Source organism: Tiliqua scincoides, chromosome 6 (assembly GCF_035046505.1).
Source record: "Tiliqua scincoides isolate rTilSci1 chromosome 6, rTilSci1.hap2, whole genome shotgun sequence".
Classification (NCBI taxonomy): Eukaryota; Metazoa; Chordata; class Lepidosauria; order Squamata; family Scincidae; genus Tiliqua; species Tiliqua scincoides.
This window is the reverse complement of record NC_089826.1, coordinates 7,184,569-7,209,263: the sequence shown is the minus strand read 5'-3', so window position 1 is coordinate 7,209,263 and position 24,695 is coordinate 7,184,569. Positions and strand designations below refer to the sequence as shown.

The 24,695-nt window shown below is 47.8% G+C and overlaps 1 protein-coding gene across 1 annotated transcript in view; it reads left to right on the top strand.

Annotated features, from left to right (window-relative positions):
- Positions 1-1,018: 1,018 nt before the first annotated feature.
- The window catches only part of SLC4A4 (solute carrier family 4 member 4), a 207,368-nt gene continuing 183,691 nt past the window's right edge, over positions 1,019-24,695 (top strand). The window contains exon 1 of the mRNA XM_066632671.1: positions 1,019-1,148. Within this exon, the coding sequence (XP_066488768.1) occupies positions 1,114-1,148 (35 nt within the window). The 5' untranslated portion in view covers positions 1,019-1,113. The remainder of the gene's footprint in view (positions 1,149-24,695) is intronic.

Genomic DNA, 24,695 nt, shown 5'->3' with positions numbered 1-24,695 from the left:
AAGGCCCGTCTAGCCCAGTGTCCTGTGGCAAGGAGTTCTATAGGCAAATTACATGCATAAGAACCTGAGAAGAGCCTGCTGGCTGAGACGAAAGGCCCACCTTGTCCAGTGTCCTGTGGCAAGGGGTTCCACAGGCAAATTACATGCATAAGAACTTCAGAAGTGCCCCGCTAGCTCAGGCCAAAGGCCCATCTAGTTCAGCTTCCTGGGGCAAGGAGTTCCACGGGCTGATTGCATGCATAAGAACCTCAGAAGAGCCTGCTGGCTCAGATGAAAGGCCCACCTTGTCCAGTGTCCTGTGGCAAGGAGTTCCACAGGCAAATTACATGCATAAGAACGTCAGAAGAGCCCTGCTAGCTCAGGCCAAAGGCCCATATAATTCAGCTTCCTGTGGCAAGGAGTTCCACAGGCTAATTACATGCATAAGAACCTCAGAAGAGCCTGCTGGCTAGGCCAAAGGGGGCCCACGTAGTCCAGCTTCCTGTGTCCCCCAGTGGCCCACCAGCTGCCTCGGGGAGCACACGAGAGACCTGCATCCCGGTGCCCCCTGCATGCCGGAGTGCTTTGTCCCCCCCACTACGCCACCCGGGGAGGGGCCGGCCACGTGGCTGTGGCGACCCCTGCCCGTCCTCCCAGCCGGGGCGGGGCGGGCGCGCGGTCCTTCCACCCGGAGGGCTGCTGCTCTCGCCAGCGCGCGTCCAGGAGGCGGCCCGGAGGCGGCCCGGCCCCTCCCCGCCGCCGCCGAGGGAGCACGAGGGCTGGCCGCGGAGGGCGGGCAGGGGGCGGCCCCGCGGCTCGGGCTTTAAGTGCCGGACGGGGCGCGGAGGCGGCCGCGAGTGCGCCCTGCGCCTTTGCGCTCGGGAGGAGGAGAGCGCCGCGAGGGACCCCCGGGAGGTGCCAGTGGCCGGGCGGGGGGCGAGGGAGGGGGAGCCCCGCCGCTGGGCAGAGCCCCGCCGCTGGGCAGAGCCCCGCCGACCTGCCGCGCCGCGCCGCTCGCCGAGCCCCGGGAAGCCCCGCCGGCTCCGAGTCCTGCCGCCGCTGCTGAGTCGCGGGTCCCGACGAGGAGGAGGAGGAAGGCGGCTGAGCTGCCCCGCCCCGCAGCCTTCGCTCGCCATGGAGGACCGGCGCAAGGGAGACCCCGCCAGGAGGTGAGGAGACCGCAGGACCTGTGGGGGCAGCCGCCCCCAGGATGCCACCCAGCCGCCAGCCGGCTTCGGGACTCTTCATCGGCGGCGGCAGCAGGGGGGGGGGCAGTGGCGTAGCCAGAGGGGGGCAGAGCACCAAGTCCACAGGGAGCCTCATCTGATCTGCCAGTGGCATAGCCAGAGGGGGGACAGAGCACCAAGTCCGGCAGGAAGCCCCATCCCAGCTGCCAGTGGCGTAGCCAGAGGGGGAAGCAAAGCACTAAGTCCGGCAGGGAGCCTCATCCCAGCATGCCTCTCCCCTTCGAAGGCATCCCAGCATATACTTCCATTTTGCTCCCCCCACCCAGAATGTCTCCGGTCCTCACCAGACTTAGTGCTTTTCCCCCCTCTGGCTATGTCACTGGCAGCTGGCTAGAGCCCAAAGCTCCACACGTGCCTCCCCTTCCTGCTCAATCCTGGCTTGCCACTCTCCTTCATTCAGATCTGGAATTGATTGCTTAAGAAATGGCTTTCTTGGAATAGGGGAGGTGATGGGGAGAAGACAGCTTTCCCCCCCCCCCCAAAAAAAACTTTCTTCTGGGTGCCAGTGGCATAGCTAGAGGGGGGCAAAGCACTAAGTTTTGCAGGAAGCTTCACCACCATGTGCAGGGGGCCTCCTCTCTTTTGCTCCCCTGTCCAGAATGGCTCTGAAGAGGAAGGTCCGCTTGCTTACTGTGGTGAGGCTCCCTTACTGCTTTGCCTCCCCTCTAGCTATGCTAGAGCTAGGGGGGAGAGCTCCAACCTTCAGAAGCTTCACTATTCTGCCCTGCTTTGGGTCTGCCCCCCCCCCCCATTCTGCAGTCTTAAGGTCCAGCCTGAAGAAGAGTTCTGTAGGACCCAAAAGCTTGATTACTGCTTTGTGATGTTTTCACTGGGGCGAGTAAAAGATATTGCCCTGCTGGTGTACAGGTGTTTGTTTCCAGTGGACTGACACGGCCATCACCACCCCATGAGTGTGGCAGGGAGAAATGTCATGCTGGGGCTAGCCAATGAGGAATGGGGTGGGGACAGAGGGCAGTGGCAGAGCTAGAGGGGATGCAAAGCACTAGGTTTTACAGGTGCCCAAATGTGCCATACAAGTGGTGCCTACCCCTCCCCTTTGGAGCCAGGCATACACCTCTGTTTTGCTCCCATCACCGGGAATAGCTCCAAAGGGGAGCACATTCTGCGTTCAGGTGCCTGTAAAACTTAGTGCTTTACACCCCATCTAGTTATTCCAATGGCAGAGGTTGGAGGGTGCTGGAGTATGATTGAGAATCCATGCGCCAGGGCTTTAGTGCAGGTGGTGAGTGATTCAGGCCCACACTCTCTCCTTGCCTTTACTTTTATTTTGTATATAGCCTGACTTTTTTAAATAAAAAAGCAGACACCCAAACTTTCTACGCAAGGCAACTGACAAGGTTTACATGATGTGTGATGTATGACTGGCAAGGCTTACATGATGTAAGAAGGAAAAAACATGCAATGATGTATATGTAAGCAAATTGAATTGTCTGGGTGAAAACAGGAACTACTGGGTAAAAACTATGACTACTTCAGCAGTCATAAAAGAGGTGCCTCAGAGCATCTGCAGAGTGCCTCTCCCCTCCCTACGTAGCTCTTATGCTTTTGGAATTGACACTGTTTTGGTGGTAGCTGATTAAGGGTGGGTGGAGGGGGTTATAGGAGTGTGGGGTTCTTTGGGCAGAGGGCAACTTCTCAAGGTCTAATATGAGAGGTTCCAGGGCTCACTTTTTTTTCTAAAAGTTGCACCTGCCCTCTTCCTCCCTTAATCACAGGTGTGGTTGTGGATCCTCAGTTGCTAGTGAAATGCGCTTACTGTTTTGACATGTTGATTGGAAGCATGTGCCTTGTTGAACCCTGGCCAAACAGAATGAAATGCTGCAGGGAGCCAAATAGGGCAGTGTGGGATGTTGGAGCTGACTGAGGAAGATGAAGGTAACACTTTCGGGGTGTGGGGAGTAGTAGGAGAGAGAACTAAAGAAGTTGTTTGGGTTGAGGGTTGAAGTTGGGTTGGGCTGAAATTGTCTTCAGCTTTGAGGAATGTTAGGGCTGTGAGATAATTTGAGCAGAAAAGCAAAAATGGTTTGGTTGTCCAAGGAAAAGGTGCTCCTGAAGTTTCTGCAACTTGGACAATGTGGGGTCCAGCTTGTGAGGTTGTGGAAGAGAGGTTGGGGTTGCGGTGGATGGCAGCAACAGAGTGGAGGAGCGGCACTGGAGCTTGGTTCGCAGGGGCAGTTAAGGGCATGACAGAAGATGTCTGGATCTGTGGGGTGGCTTGACTAGCAGGATATGATCTGGGCAGGTGGACTCTCTGGGTTAGCTGCATCAGAGAGAGTTTTTGCAAGAGTGTTTTTGGCAAAAATATGCTGGGAATGGTGAAAGAGTTGGGAAGAATTGCATTGAGACTTAAGATATAGATGCTGGAATTTGTGGGAGGAGGGGTCTCTGATATGGGATGTAGTAACAGGTTGCACTGAATTTGGGGTGTATTGGATCACAGGGCTGTATTATTCCCTGGGGGCTGGGGATAAGAATAGGCCCTCAGTTTGGCTGTACTTGTCATAAGTACTAAACAGGTAGATGGGACTCGTTAGCCTGGGAAGGCAGCTCATCTGAGAGAAGGAAAACTCTGATCCCAAACCTCCACTGCCTTGTGGCTACATCCAGTTATGGAAAAGGCTTCAGGAGTCAACCTTGAGGCAAAATCCAGAGCCGGAGTCCCTGAGGCAGTTCATGGCTAAACATAGTCATGTTCTGGCAACTCCTGCGACCAACTGTATTGGCTTCTGCCTTTCCATTGGACCATTTCAGCAACGTGGAGAGGGGGGATTTGCTGCATGGGCAACAGTCTATCCTCCATATCTACTTTACCCAGGCTTCGCGCACTGGAGAGGACACTCTGTTCCAGAACCACTTTTCAGAGTGCGATACCATAGTCTTCAGAGACTGAAGGATGCCAATGTATGGATCACAAGGACAGGAGACGTGGCCAGTAGGGTGGCAGGCTGCAAGAGAGGGGGTCAGCAGAGAAATGACTGTAGCAAGACAGAAAACTCTGAGCACCCCTGAAGTTGAGACTGAGGGTTTGGGGGTATGAAAAGTATTGGAACAGACGGTGTTTATTCTGCAACACTATCAGTGCATATAGAGTTTATAGAGTTTTTCCTAAGCAAAAAGGACAATTCTCTGCTCCCTGTAGGTCACAATAGGCCATGGCAGTGAGGGGAGTGTGCAGTTTGGGAGTGATTCTGAGCAGAATAGCCCCTTTCCAAGGGGAAAGGCTAAGTCATGGGTGCTCACACTTTTTTGGCTCAAGAGCTACTTTGAAACCCAGCAATGCCGGGAGATCTACCAGGGGGGAAGGAAGCGTCTGACAGACACCCCCTTTAATGTATGGAGCTCCTGCTGGAGTCTAGTCAGTTTCCTCAGTTTCCTTGCTGCATGCCTGAAGAGCAGCTAAAGTGTCAGTTTCAGTGTCAGTTTAGTGTCAGCTAAATATGTCTCCTCTAATCACTAGACGAAACTGACATATTAACATTTTGCCTTGCGATCTACCGGTAGATCGCGATCCACATATTGAGCACCCCTGGGCTAAGTGATCTCCCACCAGTGTTGTGCTTAAAACTCCAGGGTCCCACAGCTGCGTTCAGCCTAGTCAGTTGTAAGAAAGTACATACTGGAGCAGGAGGGCTTGGCAAATATTTGAAGTCTGTAGGCACAGAGCATCATCTCAGTCCTAAATGCAGGCAGAGGTGTATTGGTTCTGGCATGCTTTGGTGCAAGGTAGAGGCAAGTACTTTCTGGACCAGAAGGTGCTTGCAGCTTGCTGCCCTGGTGCCAGGAAGTAGGGTTACCTTGGCCAGTGTTGCCTGAATCTGTTTACTGCATCTTGTGGAGAGCTGCTTAAGCATATGTGGGAGAAAGACATTCCTCCCCACGTCCTTACTGTTGCTCTAAATACCTGTATTTCATTACAAGCTGTTCTGTAAAGGAAGGGAGCAAACTTGCCAGGGGCTGATTTCACTTTTAATGGGCAAGATCTAGGGATGTTTCTAATATTCTTCAGATTTGATCTTCAGGTGGAAAGTAGAAATCTTGCTGGTACGGGAAATTCTGAATGGTTTGGACTCATCGCTAGAAAGCCTTCGGGGAAGTGAAGGCTGTGTGTGGGAAAGCAACTGCTAATGAATATTTGTATGTTCAGAAGCTTGTGCAGGAACAAGAGGAAAACTTATTCACTGATCCATTGAGTTCGGCTTGGTCTATTCCAGCAGGCAGTGGCTCTCCAGGGTTTCAGACAGGAGTCTTTTTCTGGGTTCACCTGCAGATGCCATGGGCTGAATATGGAACTTTTGATGTGCAAAGGTAGAGCAAGTGCGTACAAATCTGTGATTTTTCTCCGTATTTGAATTGACTCAGGAAAGGATCAGGGAGGAAGGTATATAAATGGGCATGCAATACCTGTTGCGCTGTGACTTTCCCCTGGGGGCTGGGGATAAGAATAGGCCCTCCATTTGGCTGTACTTGTCGTAAGAGGCGACTAAACAGCCACCGGGTAGATGGGACTCCTTAGCCTGGGAAGGCAGCTCATCTGAGAGAAGGAAAACTCTGATCCCAAACCTCCACTGCCTTGTGGCTACACCCAGTTATGGAAAAGGCTTCAGGAGTCAACCTCGAGGCAAAATCCGGAGCCGGAACCCCTGAGGCAGTTCATGGCTGAACACAGTCACGTTCTGGCAACTCCTGCGACGCCGTTGGAATCAACCATATAGGCTTCTGCCTTTCCATTGGACCATTTCAGCGACGTGGAGAGGGGGGATTTTCTGCATGGGCAACAGTCTATCCTCCATATCTACCTTACCCAGGCTTCGTGCACTGGAGAGGACACTGTTCTGGAACCACTATTCAGAGTGCGATACCATAGTCTTCCGAGACTGAAGGATGCCAACTGTGACTTCAGCACAGATTCACATACTGTACATGCTCATCACTCAGTCATTATGTGCTGACCTGCAGTTTAAATGTTTGAGCCATCAGGTATTGTTCTGAGTGATATGAGAGCTCTTTCTTATCTGATGGCCGTGCTTGATGTTGCGGCAGTTGAATGAAAAAATATGCATACGCGATATGTGAAATAGCTCTTAAGCTTGTAGTTTGGTTGGTGGTTCAATGCATTTGTGTTCTGTTTGAGATTAAAGGAGTCAGTGCAAAACAAGTGCTGGTTTAGTTGCTTCATATATGTATTTACAGCTACCTACACAAGTATCTTGTAAGGTTCATTTTGTACCAGCTTTGATGGCAGTGGAAAGTTTGATAGTTTGTCTAGGTAGTTTGATAGATTGCGTTTGATAGTATGTCTGTAAACGTACTCCACTTTGTTGGAACTGTGTGTGTACAAGAACTCTTGTTTCTTGGAAAATGGCAAAGGATCAGAGGAGGGAATGTTCATTGCTGTTTATAGATCTGAAATATAGAATTCACGTCCTTCTGCATTGGATAAAATAATCTCTTCTCCAATTTAGAGCCCAATTTGAAGCTCCTCGGCACACAGGGGATGCTGAAATGGCCGCCGCTGAATCCTATGGGCAGCAAGGCAGCTGCTGGAGTCTTCTTGGTTTAGGGGAGCATTTTACTCCAAGGGAGCTGTGGTTCCAATAGGTCTCTTTGGCCATGTACCCGCTATTGAGTGGGTGCAGAGAACCAAGGAGACTCGTATAGGGCTCTGCAGCTGGGGAGAGAGCACAGGTTCTGGCGTCAGACCCCCTCCCAAGTCCAATCCCCTTCCCGGCCCTTCCCCACCCAGTTCCGCTCCCTTCCCACCCACCCTCCCCAAGAAGCCTCACTGCCAAGAAGCAGCTTTGCTTACTTCCTGCTACTTCTTGTCAATGTCTTCTGTGCTCTGAAGCCCAGCACTGATGTTCCTTTTTCCCAGGTGCCGCGAACATGCTTTGCAGCGTGTTCTCGACTCCCAGAGAACATATGCATGTACTGCCAGCACTGGAGAGCTCAGGATTGTGCTCTTAGATGGTTCAGTCCATGGAAAGTGGCACGGAAACAACATCTGCTCTCGCCTTCACCTGATGAATGGATACATACGGTCTTTCAAATTCTCTTGTTTGTAATGTACATAGCATTGCACTTCCATTTAGAAAAAGAAGCAGCCGAAAAAGATAGAGCATTATTTGGGGAATTACAGCTTGGAAAAACTAAGCAAAGTGGCTCCAGTTTCTAAGAAAAAGGGCTTCCAAAGTCCATTAAATATCCCTATAATCTGTCACGTTGTGTGAATACACCACACCCATTTCGTAGTGGACTAGATTTCTTATCTACCCCTCTTTTTGCTTTCTTTAATGAACTCTGTGCTAACTCCAGTGCTCTGTTTGGTTCCCTCTGTGACTCACTAAGCTCTCTATCTCAGCATCCTTTTGTTCTCTATACATTTTCCCCGTTACATCATTATAATGTTGTAATAAGCTTGCCCTTACTCTCTCCCCCCCATTGGTTTCTATTCATTTCATTGGTGTGCGTGTGCGTGATTGGAGGTAAGATATGTGAGTAGATTGCTTTGCAGTTTATTGCACATCGAGTCCCTTGGGAAAGGAGTGGGGGGGTTCTGTTCAGTGTCCGTTTGTAGTAGGGGAAGTATTTTGCTGTGTTTGTGGCATTCAGCTGAGTCATCTGGGCTTGGGCATTAATTGCACCTGTGTTTATCTGCCATCTACACTTTGGTCTTTCCTTCTCTCTTGTGACATGGTATAATTTCAGTGAGCATAGGTTGGGTTCTTCGATTATACAGGCTGTAAATGCCAGTTCTCAGCCTCCATCATGCTGAAGTGTGGTGTGGCCAACAAACAGGTCAACGCAGAGAGGACCAATCTTCATTCTCAATGGCTAGGGTTCTCAGGAGCAGGATGCTAGTCTAGCCTCAACCCCAGTTTGCTGCTTTGATTTCCCCCATGTAAGAGAATGTGGAATGTTTTGGGGGGCAGGTACCTTCTAATTCTTTGCAAAGTACCATGCATGCATTTATTTATTCTGGAGATTTTTAGCTCACCTTTTGGCCTCTGAAGATGCCCATAAGACTACCTGCATCAGTTAAAATCTACAAATATAAAACTTCTCTTCTTCCTTGCAGGGCAGTAACAGTTATGGATCTGTGAATATTGTTTGAAGCTATCCATAGAAAAATACGCTACTCCACAAAGTTGTGTAGTAACGTGTCACTTAAATATACTGAGGAAACACATCATAGAGTAGTGCCTGTCTTTCAGGTGCCAGAGTACTGGGCCACCTCTGCTGAAAGTGCCCACGCAGTGTAACAGAAGAGTTGAAGTACTACAGGGCTGATCTGGTAGTAGTTAGGTGGAACCACACATTAGAAGAAACCAATGTTCAGCTTATGGTTGCTATTGTACATTGAAAGTGCAGCTGCAGAGATGCCATAGGTTTAAGTGTGTTCCTGTTAGCGGGAGATGCAGTTTCATTTTGTATATAGAGGCTCTTCCGGAAAATTAACGCTCCTGTACATCAGCAAGTCATGCTGCTGGCAGATCCTGTCAGCATTCAATTCGGCTGACAACTCTGGACTGTTTTTGCCCTAGTACATGGCAGCTTTAAAGATTTAAATCTCCGGTAGTATCAGTAGTATATCTTCACTTGCAGGTTTTTCATAATCTAAAGAGGAGCCAGCTGGTTTAGCTGACTATTATAGAACAGAAACTGCTGTCAGCCATTGGTTGATATTCTTTGATGTCATGGAATGTTTAAATTGTTTAGGGCAGGTTTCTCCAAACCCTGGCCCGGGGCCCGGATTCGGGGTTTGGGGAAAGCCTTCTGCTCCTTGAGTGGAGTTTATCATTCTGCCTCCGCATGGCTCATCTTCTGAGTAGATTTGGGCACCAGGATGGTTTGGGCAGTCACATGTCCTATTGCACAGTCTTCTGGGATGCTGGGCAACAGAAGCAACTGCCCAGAGCATCTTGATGCCCAGATCTACTCGGAATATGAGCCACGCAGAGGCAAAACGGTAAGCTGCTGTCTGAATGGGGACCACATTTTTGTTACATAGCGGTCATGAGTTGGTGACTGCTGGTTTAAGGCAGGGGTCTCCAAACTTTTTGACCAGAGGGCCGCATCAAATATCTGGCATGGTGTCAAGGGCCGGAAAAGAAATGAAATATAAAATTTAAATAAATACATTCGAGATGGAACTTAGATGAATGACTGAAATGAATGGGCTCAAATGTCCATGATTTCTCCAAGCACGAACATAGCCCAAGAAATAAAGCACACACTTAAATGGAGCCCTATTCCTCCACCCCACAAGCCCAACTCTGGTTGTGTTTGGTCAACTGGGCCAAAGGCTCTCAGGGGATCAGAGACTGGCCGCAGGCTGGATAGAGGCTCTCCGCGGGCCGCATCTGGCCCCCAGGCTGGGGTTTGGAGACCCCTGGTTTAAGGGATGCAAATGCTGACAATAGAATCCTGACAAACACTGTAGCTTCTGTGAGTGAAACGGAGAATCAATTTGACTGGAAGAAAAATCATAGTGTGTTGAATAGGAAAAAGAACTGTCTGCTCAGGATAGGAAGGGGCACTGGGGAGTTCAGAGGGCCACAGCGGGAGGGGAGCTAAGGAACAGGGAGACTGTGAAGTGTACTGAGAAACAGAAGTCAGGGTTGTGGTGAAGAAAGTGGGCTAAAAAGCTGGTAGCAGAGGGATAATGGGTGGAGATGTGAGAGAGAGAAAGGGGCGTAGAATGGAGACAATGAAACAAGGAAGGTGGGTCTCCGATTCACAGCATGCTTTTGGTAATCTGATAGTAGTAATCTGATAGCTTTTCTGTGCAAGAGATCCCATCACAGCCTTCAGTGCTCAGGTGTTGGCTTGTCGAACGGAGTTTGCTTCTCAGATCTGTTGTTCTCAGACTTACCTGACTTTTAGTGAGGGCGCTAAAACCTCATTGGAGAAAGTTTTGTTGCCGCAGCAGTTCTTGCACGGGCAAGTCAAGCTCTCCTCCCAGGAGCTCCCTGGCTGCTGCTGTTGTATAGATGCATTAATAAAAATGTGTAGGATGTTGCTGTGACTTGATTAGTGGTAATGAAGATCTATAACACTTCAAAGACCTAGTAATACCTGACTCCAGGCGCTTTGAAATAATCTAGACTATTAAATTTCTGTATTTCTTTCAAGCGACAGAGGACTGCTGAATAGCAGACATTCTTTTTAGTAGAAGAAAAAAAAACTATAGACCAAGTGTCTCATCCATTTACCTGGAGTTAATGAGGATAAATGGCTGCATGCCCCTTGGGAATTGCCACTATCTCCAGTTCTCTGAAGTGCAAATTACCCTAGCTTTGTAACTACTGCATTGTTTAAAATGTGTAAATATTGACTAAATTAGTGGCTTGCTTGGTTAAAACTATAGCTGCCATGTCTGACCATCTGTTACAGTTAGGGTAACCAGACGTTCAGGAATGATCTGGACAGCCTTGTCCAGCTTTAGCTCAGTCTTCATTTTTGAGTGGGCAGTGCACAGGGACAAAATTTGTGCACAGCTGTCGAATTCCCTGGGTTTTCTCTTTACTTTTGATGGTGATGGCTTGTGCAGACAAGAAAGGAGAAGTGAGTCTCCTCGCGAGTCTCCTGTGCGAGAAGCGAGGTTTGATTTGTTCCTTCCGCAGTCCATCAGGTTCTCTGCTCTGATAGAAAAGATCTCAAAAGTGAACGTTGCAGCAGAAAGAACTTCCTCTATGTGACCATTTTAGCAATGCTGAACTAGAAATACAGGTAACCTGTCTTTTTCCGGGGGGGGGGGGAATTCCTCTATTTCCTTGAGGTTTTCTTTGCCAGCAACACAAATTTGGTTACTCAGACTGCTAAGCTAGTGCTGACGTTTCCTGTAGCAGAATGTGGGAGCTAGCCGTCTGTGATTGGGCTTCATTTAGTTGCGACCGTTGTAAGCCCCTTTGATGAGCTTGACTAACGTTAGCTGAGTCTGGGTCACAGACGTTTTGTACTGCCCTTTGCATCATACTGTATTTTGTTTTATTTGTCACCTTAGCCAGGGAATGAGTTCAGTATTTATAGTGAAGGTTGTTAGCATGTATGATTTCTTCCTCACAGGTAGATATACCCCTGTCTTCTGGAGGGCCTCACCTAGGGATGAGGAGGATGAATGTGGCAATGCAAAAGAAAAACAAACACAAGGTGTCTGAAACTGTGTTTTAGTGACTTAACTCCTTTCACTCAGTTACACATTTTTACTTAGCCACCCTGCTGTTTTAAGCTCTGTGTGACGGATTATGCTGGTTGGCTGTGTGGCAGGCTTGTGTCACTTATGGGTCACTGTGATGTTCATGGCGGGCGGAGACCCCGCCCCCTTGGGGGTGCCCGGGCACGGGGGGCTTACCCGGACGATGCGCGCAGGTCGTCGGCGGACAGAAGGACAGGAGGCAGTTACAGCAGATTTGTATAGACGATTTACTCTGGTTAAACTCTTGACATTCATGGGGCCTGTTACATCACAGGCCCCTTTGATTTACAGAGACTCGCGGCGTCGACGACCTATATGCGCGTTCCCCACTCCTTCCCGACCCCTTGCAGGTTCCGGCAGGGTTCCCCGGTCAGTGCCAGTCGGAAAGGGATAGGGGTTCCCGATGCTGTCGCAGCGTTGTCGGAGGTTAGCTTAGCTGTCCTCTGGAGGGCCCCTTGTACCTCCGGTCTTGCCCCTTGATAAGCTGGCCTCCAATGTGGGTAGTTGAGATGGGGTCCTTCTGGCAGCAGCCTCGCCCCTCCGGTTTTCACCCCCAGCTCCCAGGTGGGTCTAGCATTGGGTGGTTCCCAGCCTCCGGCCCTTCCCTCCAGGGCTGAGGCTAGCAAAGTTCTCCTTGAAGCCTCTCTTGGCTGAGTAAGGCCGGGGTGGCTACCCCCTCCGGCCTCCTCTGCAATCCCTCTCCCAACTGGAGAGGAGCGACCTCTCCCTAGGCTGTCCAGCCCCCTTATGAGGCTCGCCTTGTTCTGGTCCAGCCCCACCCCTTCTGCCCACGTGGCTGCTGACTTCTCCCAGGAGGCACTAGGGCCTACTCCCAGGGAAGTGACTTGCCTGGGATCCCAGTCCTGATAGTGCCCAGGTTCTACTCCTGAGGAGGCCCTTACCCCTGAGGAGACCCCTGCTCCAGGGTGATTCCTGGCTCCAGATCACCAATCCCAGATCCCAGGGGTTTGATCCAGGTGAAGGATGCAGTTGCCTTGCTAAACAGGCCTGAGCTTGCTCTCCCTGATGGAAAAAACCTGGGACAAATAAAAGCAATTGAAATATGACTTAATGCAGCCCACTTAGAGGATAACACTTGGCTTCTCAGTTGCCTAACAGTGCAAAAACTGGGGGAGTGGAGTGCCTGACAGGTTGTAGTGTCAGTCAGTGGAGATTTTCAGACTGGTAAAAAGTAGTTGCCTAGTATGGCATTTGCCTTCTTCACAGCTGTTGCACACAGGGTCACCATTTTCATTGTGGTATCCATCAGACCCCGAGGTTACTTTCCTGGTTCATCACGGACAACTTAAATTCCATCAGTGTCTATTTCCATCAGTGTCTATCAGAAGTTGGGATTTTTTTGCCCCAATGTGCCTCACTTTATGCTTTTGGCATTTTCTGTTTGGTTGTCCAGTTTGAAGAGGTCCTTTTGGACCATAATCTGCTTTGGTTGTTTTTTTTTCCATGCTGAATAGTTGGTGCTGTCTGTAATCACTGCTTAGCCCTAACTCCAGGTCACTTACAAGAAAATTAAAAAGCACCATTCCTAATACATATCCTTGGGAGACCCCATTTCAATTCTCTTTTTTTGTGAAAATTTCTAGTTTATTTCTACTTTCTGCTTCCTGTTCTTTCCCCAGTGAGCAATTCATACGTGTACTTGTCTCATTGCATGATTGCTAAATCTACTCATGGTGAGGGACTTTGTCAAAAACTTTTTGAAAGTCCAAATTATACAGTGTCAGCTGCCTCATCTCTACCCATGTGCCCATTGACACGCTCAAATAACTCTAGAAGGTTAGTGAGGCAGCACTTGCCTTTGTGGAAATCATGCTGATTCTCCTTTAGCAAATCTCCTTCTATATGGTTCATACGTATACTTTCTACCGGTTTACCTGGAACAATAATTAAGCTGATTGATTGGTAATTTCTTGGATTCCTCAGTCCCTTATTAAATACCTATGTTAGATTAGCTAATTTTAAGCCCTCTGGCTGGGAGACTGATGTTAAGAGCAAGTTATATACTTATGTTAGAAGTTCAACTCCTGAAGCCTTTTCCACAACTGGATATAGCCACAAGGCAGTGGAGGTTTGAGGTCAGAGTTTCCTTCTCTTAGATGAGCTGCCTTCCCAGGCTGACGAGTCCCATCTACCCGGTATTGCAGAGGGAGAGCAATACTTCCATTTGCCTCCTCCCTGCCCACCCTCTGCAAAGGCTTCAGGAGTCAACCTCGAGGCAAAATCGGGAGCCGGAGTCCCTGAGGCAGTTCATGGCTGTACACAGTCACGCTCTGGCAACTCCTGCGACGCCGCTGGAACCAACCGTATTGGCTTCTGCCTTTCCATTGGACCATTCCAGTGACGTGGAGAGGGGGGATTTGCTGCATGGGTAAAAGCCTATCCTCCATACCTTCTTTACCCAGGCTTCGCGCACTGGAGAGGACACTCCAACTTCACCATACGGTGTCAGCACAACACAGGAAGCAGCAGTTTACTGGTTATAAGTCTTTGCTCGATTGGCATAGAGCATGACGCCAGGGGCTGCTTCCGACGGTGGGAGAGATCATTGCATCTCATTGGGCAGCTACCGCCCGCCTTAAGCTGGGCAGTCCCCAGCCAGTAAGGTGTTGCCTCGCCACGGTCCGTTAACCTCATGGGGCGTGTGGGGTTTAGGGTGAAAACCGACAAGCGGATTGACAACTCTGCACCATGCAACTTTTTTTTAGACCGCGATACCATAGTCTTTCGAGTCTGAAGGTTGCCAACACGTAGAAGTTCAACATTTTCTCATTAGGTTTCCTTAAGAACTGTTGAGTGGATGAACCTAATCTGAACCTAATGATGTGCTAATGCAGAGGTGTCAAACTCATTTCATACAGTGGGCCTTCATTCATTTCATTCACGATGCCTGCTGAGGGCCAGAGGTGATGTCATTAGGCAGGAAGTGATGTCATTAAACAGGTCACAACTAAAAATAAAAACTTTTCACTTAGAACCTCATTAGCTGCAAATGGCAGAAGAGAAAATATGCAAAGCTTGATCATATTTCAAGATATGGCAGAGCCAAATTTTCATGTTGGCTGCCCTTTCAGCAGTAATGCCTTGGCACTGCTCAGCAGCTGAGAGCCTGAGGGCCAGATTAAAAGCTTCCACGGGCCACATCCAGCCCCCGGGCCTGATGTTTGACACCCCTGTACTAATGTTTAATTTCTTGGTATGCTCTAGAATAACCATTTTCAACCACTGTCCCGTGGCACATTGGTGTGCCACAAGTAGTCCACAGGTATGCCACAGGAATTTGAGGTAAGGTCATTTATTCGTAGAGCCAATAGGGAATGTGAGCTTCCCACTGGCAGCATGGTGTGCCTTCTCAATTGTCAGAAACCTGGTGGTGTGCCTTGACAATTTTAGTGCCTTGTCAGTGTGCCATGAGATGAAAAGAATTGAAAATCACTGCTCTAGAACCTCATACTTGGTTGCTTCTATTTGACTCTGTTCTTCAGACCCCTGAGAAGGTCAGTTCAGGCACGGATCTGGTCTAAATCTTTTGAGGAGAAGACGATGCAAGGGGTACATTCAGCTTCTCTGCAGTGTCCATATTTTCTGTAACCTTTTATCTCATGGCCCGGCCATCTCCCCTGCAGATTTTCTGCTTTTGATGTATTTACCATTGCTGCTTATGTTCCACATTATGTACTTATGTTCCAAGTAGCCTTTGCTACTTATGTTCCACATTCTAGTCTAGTCTAAAACCATGATTGTGGTTTTAAACAACCTCCATGCACTTTAGAGAGATTGGACACCCTTGACTTTCCTTTTCAGTACTAGCCTTTTCATTTTTTAGCAGTCACATCTTTTTTAAACTGATGTGTCTATATCGAATTACCTTGGAAATTTTCAAGTTATATACAGATTGGATAACTTTGTAGTCACTGTTTTCAATTGGTTCACCAATACTTATCTTCCACAAGGCCCTGGGTGTTAACACAGAATTGTCAAGGGTTATCTCCTCTCTGGTGTGTTCGGTAAACATATAATTATGTATGTAAATGCATAATTTGGGATGTATTCAATAAATACATAAATGTATTTGAATGACTGTTTGTCTTAACAAATAGGTCAAGAAACCTAAAATGGGAAAACGAGAAAAACCAATGGAAAACCTGTCTTCCCAGTCTGTGTTCGGTGCAGATGATTCGGAGATGCTCCCTGTGTTCTTCACTGATGGTGTATCTATTCTGTATTTGCTTCTGCTCCAGCCTTCTTGAGGACTAGTAGATTTCCTTTACCACACTCATTATCAAGCTCCTATATGTCATCAGATTTCTTTCTGTTTCTATGTGCAGGGCTACTAAATGACATTAACAGCTGAATCCTATTCAGGGCTGACAGCAGTGCATCTCTTGATCTGCTGCCAATAAGCCCCATTCCAGTGGCGCAAAAACTATACCACTGCCATATGGTTCGAAACCACTGGTGCAAATGGCCAGAGGCTCCAGGTACATGTCAGTGGCTCCTAGATGGTCAGTAGTGGCAGGGTGATTTGGGAGAGAATCGAAGAAGGGACCGAGCTGAACTGGGGCAATTCAGCAGCAGGAAGGGGAAAATCTCAATGGCAGGCATGCACACCAAGATCCTATCCCACTATTCCCAGAGTGACACACCCACAGAGGCTCCTTGGAGCTGGCGTTGGTCCAAAGAGACCCATTGGCAACCAGGAGGCTTATGGGGAAGTATGTAAACATGACTTTTATGTACCTCTTCCGGGCTATCTGGTTGCCCCCCAGCACTGCATGCAGAGCAAGCTCTGTCTGCAGAGCATGCAAGCTAGTGGGGGATAGGATTGGGCAAAACAAAACAAGCCCTGTTACTGTATGTTAAGAATAACATAGAGAGAGAGCCAGGGTGGTGTAGTGGTTTGGGAGGTGGACTTAGACCTGGATGATCCAGGTTCAAATCCCCCCTCAGCCACAAAGCTTCCTGGGTGACCTTGGGCCAGTCACTTTCTCTCAGCCTCACCTACCTCACAGGGTTGTTGTGAGGACAAGAAGGAGGGGAGGAGCAGCTGTGTAAACCGCCCTGAGCTCTTTGGAGGAAGGGAGGTATAAAAATGTGAATAAATAAAAATAAATAAAATATGTTGTATACTAATGAGTTTGTGATAGTTCGGAGCTGTGTGGAGTAATGTCATCCTGTATTCTTTACTTTAAGTATTACCTTGTAAGCATGTGTGTAGGACTTCTTGATGATTTTTGATTCTTTGTAATGATATAAGTCTATCCTTTATTTGCTTTTTGAAGGTTAGATAGATTATGCAGCTGCAGCCCCCTGATGGCACATGAAAGAGTGAGGTTTTAGGCTCAAAGGGCGTAGCCTGAACTTTACTAGCTTATTTGTAGGCAACCAGGGTTCTAGTTTCATTTACGTATAATGCTGCTTCTTTTTTTATAGCATGATGTTATCCCATCATCACATAGCCAATCAGATGTGGCTCTATGCAATAATGTCATAAAGCCAAATTAGGAGAACAATATTTCTGCCATTGCTCTGACTGGGCAAATGTTTTCCCTGTTTTATGGGTCCTGAACACTCGTTGAAGCAGAGTATATGTTGCATTTATGGAAGAGGTGGAGAGAGGGATGGTACTCGGGGTAAGGGAACTCTCCCAGCAGCTGGAATTCAGAGGTTCAGCTTTCACATATCCATCACGAATAGTTGTAAATCATGGGAAAAGTAATACATCAGTAGTAATAGTTATGGTTAGCAGCTGAGCAGACTACGCTGCCAGTTTCCTGCCTCTCCTGTCACTTTGTTGGTTGTGTGTACTACAGCTCTTAGTGTACATTTTTATTTAAAATGGCTTCTGATCTAAGAAATACATCCCTTTGTTTGCAGAAGTGAGTGCATGTACTTCAGAATAAATTGATGGCAAGAGTTCATGGTTCTGATTGTATTTTTATGATCACAGCTCTGATGTCTTACTGTTAGGTATTCAGTGGTGTACTATACTGACGGTCGGTATATGACTATACTGGCTCGGTCATGTCGTGAGAATGGATGATGGCCAGATCCCAAAGGATCTCCTCTATGGAGAACTCGTGCAAGGAAAGCACCCTACAGGTAGACCACAGCTGCGATACAAGGACATCTGCAAGAGGGAGCTGAAGGCCTTAGGAGTGGACCTCAACAAGTGGGAAACCCTGGCCTCTGAGCGGCCCGCTTGGAGGCAGGCTGTGCAGCATTGTCTTTCCCAGTTTGAAGAGACACTTTGCCAACAGTCTGAGGCAAAGAGGCAAAGAAGGAAGGCCCACAGCCAGGGAGACAGACCAGGGACAGACTGCACTTGCTCCCAGTGTGGAAGGGATTGTCACTCCCGAATCGGCCTTTTCAGCCATACTAGATGCTGTTCCAGTTCCAGAACCACCTTTCAGAGCGTGATACCAGAGTCTTTCGAGACTGAAGGTTGCCAACTACTATACTGACGGTGTACCATCAGTCAGCAGTTTTCAACCTTTTTATCTCACAGCACATTAACAAGGCACTAATATTGTCAAGTCTCACCATCAGTTTTTTTTGGACAATTGACAAGGGCCACCATGCTGCTGGTGGGAGGCTCACATCCCCCAATGGCCCTACTAATAAATGACCCTCCCCCTAACTCCAGCTGCACACCTGGAGATCCATTTGCGGCACACCAATGTGCCACTGTACATTGGTTAAAAATCACAGCCATAGAAGTAAAGGAACCTGCTTCTAGGCAAGAGAGACAGGAGCATGCCTCATGTCTGTTTTTGCAAAAACTCATTTCATACAGTGGGTCAAGTAGCATTTATGGAAACTGTTGAGGGCTGGAAATGATGTCATTAAGCAGATGATGGCCAAAAATAAGAAATTTGTTGCAAATGAAGGAAGAGAAAGTACACAAATCTTGATACTATTTGCAAGATACGGGAGAGCTCAAGTATAACTCTGGGAGACCCCAATTAATAGCTCAGGTGCTGTGCCAAGGGATGCCTTCAGCGGAAGCAGCACTGCTGAAAAGGTTGCCCCCTTTCCCTATAGCAGTGGTTCTCACACATTTAGCACCAGGACCCACTTTTTAGAATGAGAATCTGTTAGGGCCCACCAGAAGTGATGTCATGACCAGAAGAGACATCATCAAGCAGGAACATTTTTAACAATCCTAGGCTGTAATCGTACTCACTCTTACCCAGGAGTAAGTCCCATTGACTATCATTGTTAAAAGCATATACATAGTAGCCTGTTCAAAGTACAGATCTGTAACATTTCCTCAAATTCAGTCACATACCATGGGAGCATTAACTCTAATAAATGAGAAATAAAATATTGAAATGAATGGGGACCCACCTGAAATTGGCTCGCAACTCACTTAGTGGGTCCTGACCCACAGTTTGAGAAACACTACCCTATAGTGTTGCTTGACTTCTGATGAGGCATCCTTCCATCTCTCCCTTCCAGAGCCTCAGCGGAAGTGATGCTGCTGAAAGGGTGGTTCAGGGAAAGCGCAATTATCATGTGGGCCAGATAAAGAGCTTCGGTGGGTCATATCTGGTCTGTGGCCATATGTTTATACCCAAAGGCTAGAGCTCTGCACTGATGCAATTCAGCTGTGGAACTCATTGGGTGAACTTGGGCCATTAACCCTTGTCCAGTCTACTCCACCTGGAAGAGTTGTTGTGAAGATAAAAGCTTCTGTGTGTTTTGGGAGAAGGGAGAGCCGTGTGTGCTGTCACGAGCTCCTTGGAGGAAGGTGCGATAAAAATATAACCATAAATTAGTTGCTGTCTCCATTAAATTTTTTCCCCACCTGGAATTTGGTAGCTCTAAAACACCTTTGCTTTTCCTCAGTGCTGGGCAGTTCTGTCTCTTGTTTGTCTGATAGAAGGAATGGCAAATAGGTTACTCGAAATGGTCTTGCAGTCTTCTGCCTCCCTGTGTGTAATCTGTGGGCACAGCAGTGCATTCTAGCCCCAGGAAATGCAGATCCTCTTTGTGGTGGAATCAGAAGTGAAGCTAAAATACTCTGAGGGCAGCTCGCTTCGTCGGTTTTTATTGTCTCTGGAGTTTCCTTGCCTTAGCATTCTAATCTTAGTGGAAACTTTCTGATCAAGGTTAACTGCTTTTATTGTATCTGTGGTTATGAAGCTGGTCTTGCCTCAGTGCTGCTGAACCTTAAGCCTCATACCAGGGTTGGCTGTTGTCTCAGAGATTGATAACTAAAATTATGAACAGCATTGAATAATAAACCTGGGTGATAGCAGAAGGCTTGATTCTCAGAAGCCTTCTCTATTAGGGGTAGAAACAGGGTTATTCCTATCCCCTACATATTTTCCTATACAGGGCACAATCCTAACCCCTTATGTCAGTGCTTTCTAGCACTGGCATAGTGGTGCCAATGGGACATGTGCAGCTTCCGGCAGTTGGGTGGTTACTCCTCAAAGTAAGGGAGTGTTTGTTCCCTTACCTCAGAGTTGCATTGCCCTTATGTCAGTGCTGGAAAGCACTGACATAAGGGTTTAGGATTGCACCCACGGGTAAATAATTATCGTTCACTTCTATTAGGGAAAGGCAAGAATCAAACTAGGAGGCTCTGTTGTGAGGTCAAAACCTGCCCTCTGTACCCAAAAGGAGATAACTTGGTTACCTCTGTTGGACTTCCCACTGGGGGAGTAAGATGATGCATGGCAACCTCACTCCCCCCTCCCCACAAGGTTCTTGTCAATGTTTTGTATGCAGTAGGGTAGCTACAGTGGGTGGTTGTGCAGTAAATATTGCAGGCGCCACAACACACAATGCAACTGCCCCCCCCTGCTTTGTCACAGCCATTCTGGGCAGTGAAGGCAACTAAATGGCCAGTAGGAGGGGCTGGTTACACAGCGTATTGCGATGCCTGCGGTATTTACTACTTTGCCCCCCCATAGCTACGCTACTGGTTGTATGCAAACCCTCTTCCACAGTCATTTTCTGATGTGATATTTGGCAATTCCTCCTTCCCTCTCCACCCATCTTGTACCATATCCCATCTTGTTCCTGAGGGTGATCCAGATCTCAGGAGCAGATTTTCAGAGGGCGCAGGGACAGGAGAGAGAGGAGAGAATTTGGGTACAATCCAATATGCTTGCTTGCTGTCATAGCAATGGACCTTTTACTAGCTAATAACCACCTTATGAATTCAGTATTCAAAATATTCAAAAAGCTTTGCTAACATGTATGTAATTGAGGCTGCAGTCCTAAATCTACTTGCCTGGGAGCAAGTCTTATTGAACTCCATGGATGTGCATCAGAATATACAAGTATATGCTGTGCTGTAAAATTTATTTATTTATATTTTTTATCCTGCTTTTCTCCCCCACTGGAGCCAGCAGGGTTGCTTACCACAGCATTATTATTTATATCCTACTCTAGTCCAGGAACCCCAAGTGGCTTACAGTATTTTGGGGGGAAAAAATGTTTATCTTCCCTTTTGCAAGGCAGTTGATGTTTTTGTGGCCTCTTTGAAGAGGGGGGTCTGAGCTTAAAGAGGCACCAGCAGATAGAATTTAAGTACATCCTTTAACATGCACAACTAGATGAAAAAGGCAAAGAATGGTTACCATGCATGCATTTCTGATAAGACTCTTCCAAGCAGATTTTATCCGGAACATGTTTTCTATGCATTTTTGGAAACCTCAGTGGCTTCAGCCCTCAATACAGTTTGTAAAAGACATTGTTCCAGCCAGGGTTTCAACATGGAACCTGCTAAGAATGCTAGAAAAATCAGTCATGGAACATGGAATGTACAGAGGGTGGCCTGGATCTGTTCAACAAACATTTTGCTCACCACTGAGTAACCTTGGACTCCAATGCAGGATTACAGTGAGTGCTTCCAGATAAAATGACCTGGTCTCCAGGCAGGACTGGATTCCATTCTCTCTTTAGAAATTAATTGCTAAACTTTGCAGTGTTGGTAGAATAGGAACATAAGAACAGCCCCACTGGATCAGGCCATAGGCCCATCTATTCCAGCTTCCTGTATCTCACAGCGGCCCACCAAATGCCCCAGGGAGCACACCTAATAACAAGAGACCTGCATCCTGGTGCCCTCGCCTGCATCTGGCATTCTGACATAGCCCATTTCTAAAATCAGGAGGTTGCACATACACATCATGGCTTGTAACCCGTAATGGATTTTTCCTCTAGAAACTTGTCCAATCCCCTTTTAAAGGTGTCCAGGCCAGATGCCGTCACCACATCCTGTGGCAAGGAGTTCCACAGACCAACCACATGCTGAGTAAAGAAATATTTTCTTTTGTCTGTTCTAACTCTCCCAACACTCAATTTTAGTGGATGTCCCCTGGTTCTGGTGTTATGTGAGAGTGTAAAGAGCATCTCTCTATCCACTCAGTCCATCCCCTGCATAATTTTGTATGTCTTAGTTATGTCCCCCCTCAGGCGCCTCTTTTCTAGGCTAAAGAGGCCCAAACGCTGTAGCCTTTCTTCATAAGGAAGGTGCCCCAGCCCAGTAATCATTTTAGTCACTCTTTTGCACCTTTTCCATTTCCACTGTGTCTTTTTTGAGATGTGGCAACCAGAACTGGACACAGTACTCCAGATGTGGCCTTAAACAAGGTATAAACAAGGTATATGTAGCACAGAACACCATATAGCTGCAATAAATCTGTTGAAAGTATGTAAAACAAGTGGTGACGGACAACATAATGAAATAGAAACATTTGTTGTAATTTGTGATAGCATATTCAATGTACATATTACATTGTTTATGTTTTAATAAGTGTGGGGAGATACATTTATAGCCAGCCCCTCCTCCAAGGAGTTGACCAGGGCACAATTTTTCAGGTTGCAAATCCTAGTAGGCTTATGTTTAACACCTCTGTCCTAGTCCATTTTATTTTGAGGCAGAAACCTTAATGGAAAGAGGTAGTAGTGCCCTTTTCTTCTCCAGCCTCTGTTTTGGCTTTAGGCTTGCAATACTGCCTGTACACCGATCAACCCCACAATGAGGGTATCCTGAGGGCAGCTCTATTTATACTGTACAGTGTCTCGTGATCTGCTTTGGCTCTAACATAGGTCTGCAAAAAGTCCAGCTGAAGGTTTGTGTTATCAGTGTGTGATGGCACCACAGGCATTTGGTTTCTCTACCACTTCTCCCTGCTGAAGTTACATGATGTTGATGAATTGATTTCCGCCCTGCCATTTTACAACAGTATTCAAGGATTAATTAGAGCAGGGGTGTCAAACTCATGTCATACAGAGGGCCGAAAAGCATTCATGATGCCCGCTGAGGACCGGAGGTGATGTCATTACACAGGAAGTGATGTCATTAAACAGGTCAAAACCAGAAATAAACACTCTGTTCTCAAGTAGGAACTCATTAGCTGCTAATGACAGGAGAGAAAATACACAAATCTTGATCATATTTCAAGATATGGGAGAGCCCAATTATCATGTGGGCCACCCTTTCAGCGGTTGCACCTCAGCATTGCTTAGCAGCTGAGAGCCCAAGGGCCAGATAAAAAGTTTCCGAGGGCCACATCTGGCCCCCAGGCCTTATGTTTGACACCCCTGAATTAGAGGATGTTTAAAGCAGTACCTACTGCCTTTCTTGTTAATTTCCTGTGGCTGATAATGTTTCAAGAATTTTGTCATTTGTTCTTATCACTTTAGCACTACTCCCTTGTGGTCTGCTAACACGATGCCTTCTTCCTCTGGAAATAGACAGGCAGCTCAATCCTGAACTACCCGGCGTGCGGAACTGCCTCAGTGCCCAAATGGCTACTGCAGCATCCAGCACACCCCGGGCAGCCTGTGAATTGGAAAGTCCTGTGTTGGCCCGAAACGGGGCTCAGGATCTGGTGGAGCAGATCTCCTGTTCTCTCATCCCACCTTCCACTGCCACCTTCTGCCTCCTCCCCACCTGCCCCCACACCCCAACTCATGTCTCCTCAGCCAGGGCTAATGCTGGGCTAACTCTGGCGCTGGGCTAGCTCTGGTACTGCTAAGGCTCATAAATGTGCCTTATGGCACGTCTGTGAAAGTACACACCAGTAGTAAGCTGGAGTGCACAAGCTCTGGCTCAGGCCCTGCGTCATGCAGTACATGGAAAGCAAATGTATACCCCATTTTCTCTACCTTGACATGAATGGAGGCCTCTTGCAGGTGGCCGAAGCTCATAGTCTGGTAGATCTGGGAGATAGTGGATCTTGTCAAAGCACTTCTGTGTTTTGCAGGATTCCTTGGTTGCAAGTAACAAATGGTAACAACACCTTTATCAGTATTTTTGTGCAAATTTGAGGTTTACATAGCAGTCCTACTGCTGTTACAGACTGGATTTGTGAGAAGCAACTTTTTCAGGCGTGGTAACTTTTTCAGTTATTATTTTTATCAGAATGTTTGTATGTTGCTTTTCCGCAAGAGTTGTCCACCAAACAGTTACATAGCAAACTGAGGGCCCAATCCTATGAAATGCACGCCTGCTCACTGCCGGCACGCTCTGTTTCAAATGTGCTGTAAGGCACATTTGCAGGACCTAGTGCTGGTGCTATCCCAGTACTGGCCAGTACTGGGCTAGCGCCAGCGGAGTGCTGAAGTTCCGCTGCTCGACAGTGATGCAGACTGCCAAACAGCAGAGAGGTAGGTGTGGGTGTGGGAGGAGGTGTTCCTGGGCAGGTGGACGGAGGGTGGGAAAAGGGTGGGAAGGAGGTGTACCGGCGGGGGGAGGGAGGTGGGACTGGTGGAGCTTTCCTCTGAACTCTGTGCCAGCCTTCGGGTTGACATATAATTGAGTAGCCCCATTGCGGGTTTATACTCAGTTTACCGGGGGGGAAAGGGACAAAAGTCCCCTTCTCCCGAGGAGGAGGCAGCGGCTACCTGGAGCGTGCAGGATGCAGCGGCAAGCCATTTTTGTTGCTGCCGCAGCCCTGTGCACTGTGCAGCTCAGGATTGGGCTACCCATCAATAAATGGTGCTCTGCACCCCAAAGGGTTCACAGTTTAACACGAGATGGAGAAGTAAGACCAGCGACAGCCACTGGAAAAGATGCCATGCCTGGCATCTCCCCTTGCTAAATATAAGTACGTCACTTAAAAGGTGCCTCTTTGCCCAGTTACAAGGGAGCAATTCATGCACATGCTTGATCTTGTCTGATCTTGGAAGCTAAGCAAGGTCAGGCCTGGTTAGTACTTGGATGGGAGACCACTGGGAATACCGGGTGCTGTAGGCTTATACCATGATCT